Genomic DNA, 12,070 nt, shown 5'->3' with positions numbered 1-12,070 from the left:
ACAATGAGATGATAAGAGACTTACTGAATCCATCATCTGGGTTCCTGGACCTGAGAGAGGACTCAAAGGGAGAGATACAGGTCGCAGGAATCACAGAGGTTTCCACTATTAATGCAAGAGAGGTTAGTTAGAGACGTTTTTTGACCCCATGTTACTTTACAAGCATTTTGAGAAAAATGCAACTTTACAGTAGACAGTGCTGAGGAATGTTAATTATAAAAACTATGTATATGTTGCATATATAACAAAAAGGTAACATAAGATGTTAATTACATTTTTTTTATTTAATCTTAAATTTTCTCACCTTAAGATGGCTGACACTTTCTTCAAACTATTTGCATTAGTTAGTTAATACTATGCCATGTCATTGAAAATAAATATATCACCTGTTTTACCCTTAAAACTATTACCCCTTGTTTTTTATTAAATGCATGTCATACCCTCAACGTTGGTCCTAATAAAGTCATATTTATGTTTTTAAGTTACAGTACCTTTCAATAGTTCGGGGTCAGTAAGATTTATTTTCAGCAAGTTCACATTAAATTGATCAAAAGTGACTGGAAAGCCATTTATAATGTTAAAAAAACAAACTTTCCATTCATCCAAAAATCCTGAAAAAATACTTGACGGTTTGCGCAAAAAATATTATGTGACTGAAGACTGCAATAATAATGCTGAAAATTCAGCTTTGACATCACAGGAATAAATTATATTTTCAAATATATAAAATTTCACAATATTACTGTTTTTACTATATTTTTCATCAAATAAATTGAGTTTTGGTTAAAAAAATGTCCAACCCAAACTTTTGAACAGTACTGTGTATAAATGTCGTTGAATACAGCTGGATGGTGAGTTTTCTCTCTCTCCTTTTCTCTCGCTCAGATCATGGAGTTGTTAGTGAAGGGAAACAAGCAGAGAACTCAAGAGCCGACAGCAGCCAATCAGACGTCTTCTCGCTCTCACGCTGTACTGCAGGTGGTCGTGCGACAACAGAGCCGATGTCGAGACATCCTGCAGGAAGTGCGATTTGCGCGACTCTTCATGATCGATTTAGCAGGGTCTGAACGGGCTTCACAGGTATGATGTGTTTGTGTGTGAGGAGGTGGGATATTTGTAGGTGCGAGACATGCGAGTCTATTCATCATTCAGAAGTTACGTAAAAGCGCAGTTGGTGAGCTCGGACGTATGTCCATAAATTTGATAATCATTAATATCAAAGCTATCAATCTTTCTTCTTGCATAAAAGCTGGCACAGTTGGCTTCAAATATATTCAGAATCATAAATCAGCCAGTGACGAGGGAACAATTCCAAGAGTGATTTAACTATCGGTGATAAACTTGGTGGGAAAATGAAGCCGTCTAAAATGAAAATAATTGTTCGGTATTAAAATACATTATTATGCATGAGACCCCTCCACAAGTCAAGTCAGGTGTGTTTGATGACAGACATGTGAATCAAGTTTTATATTAAAGTGTCATTTCCACTCACAGTATGAGACTGGACGATATTACATGAGAAAACGCATTTAGAGAGCATGCCATGTATTTGCCATGGAAACAGTTAAAACTCACTCAGGCACCCTGTGGGTTTAAACATGCATGTGACAGGCACAAAAGCAGATCACGTTGTTTCTGCTGATGGGGTATTGTTGCTCAGAAACATGAGTGGCTGTTTGTTCTCTATTGATGAGGATGACAAGCCTGTTGCACAACTATTCAGAGAATGAGACATGCGAGAGCGCCCCCTGCTGGAAGCTTTAACAGACTCCCTAAGCCACATGTAGACGATTAGTTTAACATCTTTGTGCAATAACTACTGTTTTATACCTACAGACACAGAACAGAGGTCAGAGGTTAAAAGAGGGCGCTCATATCAACCGTTCTCTGCTCGCGCTGGGGAACTGCATCAATGCTTTGAGTGAAAAGAATGGCAACAAATACGTCAACTATAGAGACAGCAAGCTCACACGATTGCTCAAGGTACAGCTATATGATTCTTCGTGAACAGAGACGCTCATGGGAGATTGTTCTTGAATTTCGATAGTCTTACTGGGGTTTTGTCATGTCTGCAGGATTCTCTAGGAGGAAACAGTCGGACGGTGATGATTGCTCACATAAGCCCTGCATCTCTAGCCTTCGAGGATTCACGGAATACCCTGACTTATGCCGACCGTGCCAAAAGCATCCGCACACGGGTTAGTTTGACACATGATAAAACAATGGACAACCTAGTTAACCTACTTACACTACTGGTCTAAAGTTTGAGGTCAATATTATTATTTTTTTCAAGAACTTTTATTCAATTATTTAATGCACTAAATTGATAAAAAGTAACTAACATTTACATTGTTACATTAATATTTCAATTAAATGCTGCTCCACAAAATATTAAGCAGCACAAATGTTTTCAACATTGAGAATAATAATAAATGTTTCTTGAGCACCAAATCAGCATATCAGAAGGATCATGTGACTATGAAGACTGAAGTAATGATGCTAAAAATTCAGCTTTGCCATCACAGGAATAAATTACATTTAATATATTAGGATACAAATTGTTATTTTAAACTGTAATAATATTTCACACTCACACTCTTTCCCAGTCTTAGGACAAACAAGGTCACAAGGACCCAAAGGTATCAACAGTAAACAAGTGCTAAATATACAATAACAAGAAGCAGGAAGAGAAACGGAACAGCTGACAGACAGTAAAGAGCAAATATAATGGGGTTTTAAATTACAGCAATAAACTGTGCTGTGCTTTGCTTTTGGTGTCATATTTAACATCACTGATGCAGTTGACTCAGTGTTTGAGTGATGTGATCATGTCATTGAGATTGACAGGAGTAAAGACACACGGGCATACAGTGCATATACAAATACACACATCCATGCTACTTGTGCAGACTGTTATGTTAAAGCTTAGTCTGCAAGTTTGTTGGGTGTTTTATGACACATTTTGTGATGCCAACTGTTTGGTGAGGAGTTTGATGACCATGTTATACTCTTCTTTTGCAGGTAAAGAGAAACCTATTGAATGTGTCCTATCACATCGCCCAGTACACCAGCATCATCTCTGACCTGCGCAGCGAGATTCAGCGGCTGAAGAAGAAGATAACAGACCAGGCCAGTAGACAGATCAATCCAGACAGAACAGACATCCGCCATGTTCAAGGTAACACCGGAAGTCACATTTACCATTGATGCCACCTCCAGTTTACTTACAACTCCAACGTTTCTTTTCTTTTCAATTACATTCTTTTATAATTGATTCTATTCTATTATATGCTACGCTATATTATTGTATTCTATTCTGTTCTTTTTGCTAGATTATTTTCTATTCTCAATTAGATTAGTTTTAAATCATTGTTTCTGTTTAATTAGATTATTTTGATGAATTATTTTTTATTCTATTCAAAAATATTATTTTCTCTTTGATTACATTCATTGTATTTATTCTGTTATATTCTAGTGTAATAGATTATTTTCTAAACGATTCTATTATTATAGATTATTTTCTGTTTGATTTTGATTATTTTCCAATTAATTCTGTTCTGATAGATTATTTTCTATTTAATTTGATTATTTTCTCATTTATTCTGGTCTATTCTAATAGATTATTTTCTGTGATTTATATTCTTTTTCTGTTTGATTAGATTTTCGATTGATTATTTTATTTTCAGTTTGATTAGATTCTTTTCTAATTGATTCAGTTCTATTTTAATCGAATAGATTATTTTCATGTTGATTAGATTATTTTCTAATTGATTCCATTCAATTATATTCTAATAGATTGTCATTTTTGTTTAGATTAGATGCTAATCTATTCAGTTCTGTGCATTTTATTCTCTGTTCTTTTGTGAGTAGATGAGTAATCTCACTCAAATGTGCATCATAGCATTATTGTTGTGTGTTTGCCTCCAGCGGAGGTGCAGGCTCACTCTTCTCAGCAGAGCCGGGCTGAGATGGACCAACTGCGGGAACAGCTGATCGATGCGTTTAGACAGCAGATGGACATCAGGAAGCGTCTTATGGAGCTGGACAACAGCAACATGGAAATCCAGATAGACACATCCAAACACCTGCTGACAATCGCAGAGTGAGTCTTTATTCTGCACACAAACTCAAGCCACTTTAAGATTATAAATAAATCCACACTGGCCCTGAAAGTTTATGGTTTTGAACATTATCAATTGTTTTATAATTTCAGACCTAATGAACTTCCTTTTGTGAATTGTTTTGTTTAAAAAGTGTGCTTGAGCTATCTTTTTTATTATTAATATTATATATATATATATGTAAATAAATGCATGGTTTGTGTTTGATATTTTTCTATTGAAATATTTTCTATATCCATCTAGCTGGGAGCAAGAGCGCTTTAGGAGAAGAAAGAAGTGGCATGGGGAGAGGAGGAAGGAGACTTTTAATAAAGATGAAAGTGAAAAAGACTCCGACTCACCAGAATCTTTGCCTGACAGCACAGAGACACAAGAGGTGGCCATTGCCAGAGAGAACCTCGTCACGCTCATGACTGAGCAGAAGAAAATGCAAAAACAGAAGGTAATGTCGTCAGTAACCACTAGAGGGCAGATCAACACCTCAGATAACTATAGTATTGAGAAGTCTAGTTCATTTTAGCATACCAATTAGTTCAAAAATTTCCTTTCAATTAACTGGTTCTCCTTCTTTTTTCTCTTTCTGTCTTTCTTTTAATTCAAGTCATCATACACAATTTGGGTATTGTATGTTTCATTCTATAGTGATGTAAATGAAAGGGACTATTTGAAATGTTTATGATTCCAATATGTCATACAATTTTACATCAAAACATAGTTCCTACAGTCTAGTTTACTTGGTGAATCTCTTCAACTGAATCATGATTCATTGATGCAATGATGCCATCACAGCCATGGTGAAGCTACTGTGTGAAATACAAAATGTTGAAATGGATGAAAATATTCTCAAGACATTAGCTCTGTACCAAAACATAGTAAACTACCTACATAGGCAGCTGTCTTTTAAGGTAGCATCCTAAACGAATTGGGAACACTCTGCATAGGTAGTGCATTCTGGGATTACCTTCTCCACAAAAAACACATTTCCTCTCTCCTCTCATAAGCGGAGATCAATTGTACATGACTAGCAGTGTTAATAAAGCCACTCATCACAGTAATTGACCATAGTCCTCTGTTGTCTATAGACCGGATTGGAGCAGTGCCTGGCAGAGCTGAGAGAGAAATCTCGACGTCTTGAAGAGCTTCTCCCCCGCCGCGTGAGCTCAGAGGAGCAGAGGGAAGTGCTTTGCCTCCTCTGTAAGGTCCACGAGCTGGAGATCGAGAACGCAGAGATGCAGTCAAGCGCTCTGCTCAAGGACAACGTGATCCGACAGAAAAACGTGGTAGTGCAGCGCTTTGAACAGCACAGACACCTCTGCCATGAGATCATCCAGCAGCAGCGGCAGTTTATCGATGGTGAGTCATTCGTAGGAATAAGAAATGGCACAGAAATCTCAGCTAGAGATGAATCAGGCCAAACTGTTGCAGGAAAGTTTGCAAAAATGATGCAATATGAAACAGAAATAGTTATATTTGTAATGCAATTGAATGAATGAATGAAAAAAATTAATTGATTAATTATTTAATATAAAAAATATAGTAATACATTATAAATTATTATTTTAACAATAAATAATACATATTTAATTTAAAAAAATTGAATATTAAATAACTTGAAATATTAAATGATATGATTGTATATTTAATATAATATACAAATTGAGGTGAATGATGGTTTTGCAGATCACAGTCTCCTAGTCCCTCATCATCTTCAAGAGCTGTATGAGATGTACATGAAGGAAATGGATGAGAAGAACTTGGACAGAGTTGTGGCCCTGGATAAGTTCACCATTCGTACTCTGAAGGTACATCAAGCAGGCATTTTTCTAAGATGCAAAGTCAATATGAAATCTGAACAATGAACTTCTTTTGCACAATGTATCAGTGCACATTATTCCCCCAAAAACAAAATCCTACATAATATTTTCATTGACATTGATATGCATAATATTGTGACAGTAAAATGAGTTTCATGTTGACTTCAAGAGCAGGACATGATACAATACATAAAGAAACAGACTAATCATGAACATTTTCACATATTTTATGACATGTATCTCTTTAGGAGGGTTCCCTGCCCAAGATCACCCTCCCCAGTAGAGGTCGTGACCCCTTGCAGGAGATGGATTCAGACCAAGAGAGTGTTCGCACATTGGGCTCAGACAACAGACAAGGGCAGACAAAACTGAGGAGACACACGCTGCCTCCGATTCTCCCAGAGACCGATGGGTAAAAAGAGCTCTAAGCTATTTCATTTTATACACTTGACATTTCCCTCCCTATACAAAATGTATATATTTCCTCGTATGGAAAACCTTTAATCGCCAAAACTATTTTGTGAATGTGAAATGATAAAGAATCTGAAAAAATCTGCTTTTAGAACTACTTTGCAGACATAAAATGTGGTGTGAAAGGGGTCTAAATTTGTTCACATTCTGTAAACTTTCTGAAGCTAAGCTAAACTTCTTCTCCTGTCCACACAGAGACCGAGTGTTTAAGAGCAGTCACAAACAGATGAAGAACTCTGTAGTAATGACTCCTCCACCCATTCACATCAATGGCCAGGGCAACAGAGAGGTGAGCGTCTGTCTGGGAGCTTACAGTCGTTTTTTTAGCTACAGACTAACAGAGTTCAAAAGTTTGGGGTCAGTGTGATTTTTTTTTTTTTTTTTTTTTTTTTCAAAAGAAATTAATACTTTTATTTAGCAAGAATACATTATATTGATCAAAAGCATAGACTGTAAAAAGATGGATGACTTCCTTCCCCTGTTTATATAATTTGGAGCCCGAGTCATATTTCCCACTCGCTAGCACAGCTGTCAATCATGATGTTACACCCATTGTATATGATCAAATATATGACTAAAACCAAACTTATTGGAAAAATTAACACTTGAACATTTGTCAGCATAAGAACTACCTAAAATGACAGAAAACGTCTCCGGAATAGTTTTTTTTTTTCAAGTGTCATTGGATTTTCAGTTTGGCTCGCATCCCAAACATTACGTGGAGAGGCCGGGGTTTAAGACCTACTGATCATGTTTTGGCTTCACTTTTCAGGACGTGCGCGGCACAGTTGGTCAAAATTGACAGTGAAGACATTTATAATGTTACAAAAGATTTCGTTTTCAAATAAAAGTTTTGTTCCTTTTAACGTATTATTCATTAAAAATATGTTATTCATAATAAGAAATGTTTCTTCAACACCAAATCAGCATATTGGAATGATTTCTGATGGACCATGTGACACTGAAGACTGGAGTAATGATGCTGAAAATTCAGCTTTGCCATCACAGGAATAAATTACAATTTAGCATATATTCACATAGAAAACAGTTATTTTAAACTGTAATAAAATTTCACATTATTGCTTGTTTTACTGTATTTCTCATCAAATAAGTGGAGCTTTAGTGAGTATAAGATAGGTGACGAAAACTAGGTGAGAAAAAATCTTACTGACCCCACACTTTTTGAACTGTAGTATTCATGAAACCTGTGATTAAAATATTCAGGGACAGTGTGAATATTCTTTTTATTTATTTGAATTGGTTTCTCAGTCTTTTTAACGGCGTGCACTGAATAAACCAGTGTTTCTGACACTATGCTGACTGTCCCTCTGCAGCTGTTGCCATCTGTCCTGGATGACGCTCTGAGATTCAGCCATCTCAGTCACAGTATGAGCAGCCATCTGGACTCCTCACCTGAGAGCAGCGAGAACGGCACAGATGCCCCTCTGACTCCTAAAGGTGACAGTTCCTCTGCTCTTTCATCTTTGTGCTTGTTACACAGCTCTCTGGAATACTTCATTCTGATTGGTCAATTGAGGCATTCTGTGGCATGTTATTTTTAAATAGTGACCCCTAAACTATGGCAACCAATTTCCTACACAGCTTCTTCTCACATAATACAGCAATACACATTTATCCACTCATAGTATTAAAACCCCTGAACCATTTTCCTCCAGAGAGACAGCAGATTCTAAGAGGCGTGCAGAACATTGCGGTCAAGGCTGCTCGGCGCCGCTCTAAGGTCCTAGAAATAGATGCCCTGCGATTACCCCCGCCACCCTCACCCCTCGACCCCAAGAAGCACAAGAGTAACCTGTCTCTGTCCGAGGCGCCCCCTAAAGGCCTGGTGCTGCGGCGCGGGAGACAGCCCAGCCCAGAACTACGCCACGCCACCTCTGACGACAACCTGTCCAGCAGCACGGGAGACGGCCCCGCACCCAACGCCACGTGGACACGGCCGCGGAACCGCCAGGCTGTCAAGAACCCCGCCCCACGGGAACAGGACTTTGAGGGTCGAAGACGCAAGAGAAGATCTCGATCATTTGAAGTCACAGGACAAGCAGTGAGTTTTCGGATAAAGGAGCTTTTCCGTGTTCTGTGTTAATATGTGTTAATGGATGAATCTCACCAAAAACCTGTTCGAGTCACATTTCACCCCAAAATCTAAAAAAACGGAGAAGTTGTATTTTGCATATTTATGGACCATTAAGGTTGTTTGCATTGACCTTATTTTTTTTGAGAGTTAAGCACATTTTGTCCCAAAATTCTCATTTGTATAATGTGTCTGGATGTTTGTTTGTTTGTTTGTTTGTTTGTTTGTTTTAAATTAAAATAATAGTTCAAACTATTTCAAAACTTTACTATTATTTTAAAAGATGATTCTCATTAGAAGAATTATTTTTAGTGTAAATAATTAAAATTTAAATCAGAAACACATACTATTATGTAAATGACCAATCATAAGTTTGGGCTCAGTAAGAATTTCTTTTTTTTTTTATGTTTTTGAAAGAAGTTTTTTAAGCTCACAGGCTGCATTTACTTGAAAATACAGTAAAAAGAGTAATATTGTGAAAAATTATTACAATTTAAAATATTTGTTTTCTATTTACATAATATACACATGATCCTTCAGAAATCCTTCTAATATGCTGATTTGATGCTCAGGAAATATTCCTTCAGAAGTTTAATAGAAAAGCATATATTTGAAATAGAAATCTTTTTCTAAAGTTTTTACTGTCACTTTTGATCAATTTAATAATGTGACCTTACTGAATAAAAGTATCTTTCCTTAAGTGAAAAATCTTACTGACCCCAAACATTTTTCAACTGTTGTATATATTTTAAAATGTAAATAATATGCCTTTTTTGCATTATAGTAATGGAAAATGTGCTTAACTGTCATGAAAATAATATTATAATGCAAAAATGTTTATTGATGCTAAAAATAGGCTTCAGCACATAATTGCTCTGTTATCACTATAAATGTTCTTGACACAGTCGTTTTATTTTTATTTAGTTTAATTCAGATTATTTTCAACAAACTCAGATTTTTCTCCACCCTACAGTTGTCTCAGGCGAAGAACACCAGCCAGCGATTTCGTCCCCTTGACAGCACTTCTGATCCCCACCTGCACATTAACGGTCACCCCCCGGCCCCCATCCTGCGTCCCCAACACAGAGCCCAACCTCAGCTTGCTAAAGCTCGACCCTCTCACAACAGCCACCAAACAGGTCTGATATCACAATTTTAGTCTTCTTTTAGTGATAGGAAAGTTAAAGACAAAAAATATATATATTTACAACCTTGACCATTTAATACATGACTGCAAGTTGCATTTATCACAAGTTGAACTATTTTGCATTGATCCGATTTGCATTCACTGTAGACCAGTGAGATTCAATATGATTTCTTTCTTTAAAATGCACAGATTAATTGTGTGCAATGTGATCAGGAATGTGTTTTAAAGGACCTATTATGCTTTTTTACATTTTTAACTTTCTTTAGTGTGTAATGTTGCTGTTTGAGCAAGAAAAAAAGTCTGCAAAGTCACTCCAAAGGGAGTTATTCTCTGAGTTATATCAGTGCGCACTGTTTCTGAACTCACTGAAACACCTTGATTGTAGTCTTTCATTTTATTTCAGGAACGTACACATCACAATATCTCTCATTTAAATAATTCTCACCGAAAGGCATACTCAAGCCTGGTTGAGTTGTAGTAGCAGTGTGTTGAAACTCTGGGTTATGGTAAGGGGTGTAAAATGTCTGAAATGCGCTCAAAATGGTTGACCAATCACAACACATCAGCCGACCAATCAGAGCACATTGCACTTTTCAGAAGGAGGGCTTTCATAGAGCCCTGAACTAAACAGTGTTACTGACAGACTGGGAAGAAAGGTGCTGCAACAATGTAACATTTGTGAAAAATATATATTTTTTTCTATTCATCTATTTTAGTAGACCCCAAAAACAAAAATAAAGACTTTGTAAAAGGGCATAATAGGTCCTCTTTTAATACATTTTGATTTCCTGTTGACTTATCTCCATTAATTCTCCACAGGATCAACAGCAGATGTCACTTCCTCCAACCTTCCCTCATACCTCATTAAGCGTGGCCCCCAAACCAGGCAACTTCAGCCCCTCCTGTACGTCACAACCACTGGAGCAGGGGGCCAGCGCACCCGCAAACACTGAAGATATAGACTCTCCTCTCGACCCCAGCATCAGCACTATGGATAACATGTAGAGACCAAGTGGAAGGTTTCTTCTTCTATCCAAATGGAAGAGCTGTACCATGGACGAAAGAACTTGAATGAAAGAGCTAAAAAAAAAATATTTTGCTAAAAATGCTCCTAGCTTTTCTGTAAATTTTTTAGTCCATTGGCTTCTGTACTTGGCAAATGTGATTGTCATGAGTTCAATGGCCTTGACTTATGTCAAAACTTCTCACAATGACATGCAAACATATTCCTTTAAAGCCGAGCCAATGCGACAGGGGATAAAAACCTGCCTCGGATGCCTTCTGGTTGAATATTTATATCAGGCCTTATAGTGACAACTGAAATTATTTAAGCAGTTCCCAAAAAATATATTCAAATCTGCAGAAATGAAGTGGAGATGCTTGTTGTTTATGAGACTGAGGAGTCAAATATACCCCTCTCATTCCCCAGGGAGCAATATATATTTCACAGCTTCTGTGGCTGTGAAAGTATTAATCCCTCAGGCCTTGCACAAATTAATGTACTGTCACATTGCTTATGATTCATATGTCTGGCTTCTGTGACAGTTTCATTTACTGATGTCATTTTGTGTTTACTGTTAATAATCAATGTAAATTTGCCTTCACTGTCATGCAGGTTTCAGCATAGCTGTTTTCTTTAAAATCCTTTTGGGTTTGTGTTAGTTTAGTACCAGACAAGGTGGCATATTTAATGTAGTTCATTATCCTCAGTGGAATGTTTTTAATCAAAAAAGGAAAAAAAAAAGGTTGCCTTTTCTTTGAAAAGACTGTATTTTTTTGTTTTTCATAATTATAAATGCATAGACACTTTTTCTACTCTTAATTTTATACCTTTTTTTGTAACCAAATAAATTTGATTGACAAAGTGATTGCAACAGTGTATGCATTGTACATCTCATCGTCAATACATTATATAGTGGTAACATTTTGTCAAGGTAAGTTTTAAGGACAGGATCTATAAGTTAAATGGACTTCATAGTACACAAATGTTTCATTTTCAGGAACATACAGTAGTAGTCCAAATGCATATGATCACTCAAAGTTCTGTATCCTTTACACATTAAACAATGTTCCTGACAGCATTTCTGTACTGTCAGCACACTGAAACGTATCATATTTTCTTTTTTGGCACTCACTTAGTGGATATCAGGACTACATGTCAATATTTCAGTGTAAATGTTTTTACTTGTTTCCTTCCACCAAGCAAAACAATGCAAGCATAGCAAAATATCTAGCACAGTAGGCATTGCATCTTCAGGTGCAAAGGATTTTCATCTCAATTGAGCATACAGCTATTTAGAAAATGTAATAAATAAATAATTAACTATTGAGCACATATAATATAATATAATATAGTATTCAAGGCCACATTAATAAATTCCTCAACAACTAAGACCTGTAGGTCAAAGGTAGACAATGATGGCAA

General features: G+C 36.5%; 1 protein-coding gene across 1 annotated transcript; it reads left to right on the top strand.

Moving 5' to 3' along the window:
• kif19 (kinesin family member 19) lies at positions 1–11,771 on the top strand. The gene is made up of 15 exons (XM_079596079.1): positions 1–122; positions 886–1,080; positions 1,837–1,983; positions 2,076–2,198; positions 3,022–3,178; positions 3,928–4,102; positions 4,365–4,563; positions 5,204–5,474; positions 5,802–5,923; positions 6,184–6,347; positions 6,602–6,695; positions 7,741–7,864; positions 8,083–8,468; positions 9,472–9,637; positions 10,465–11,771. Exons 1-15 carry the CDS (start codon positions 9–11, stop codon positions 10,596–10,598), a joined length of 2,571 nt encoding a protein of 856 aa, XP_079452205.1. The 5' UTR covers positions 1–8; the 3' UTR covers positions 10,599–11,771.
• The last annotated feature ends 299 nt before the right edge of the window (positions 11,772–12,070 follow it).

The sequence above is a fragment of the Phoxinus phoxinus genome, assembly GCF_949152265.1.
Source record: "Phoxinus phoxinus genome assembly, chromosome: 21".
In the NCBI taxonomy this organism is placed as follows: Eukaryota; Metazoa; Chordata; class Actinopteri; order Cypriniformes; family Leuciscidae; genus Phoxinus; species Phoxinus phoxinus.
This window is presented reverse-complemented; position numbering and strand designations above follow the sequence as displayed.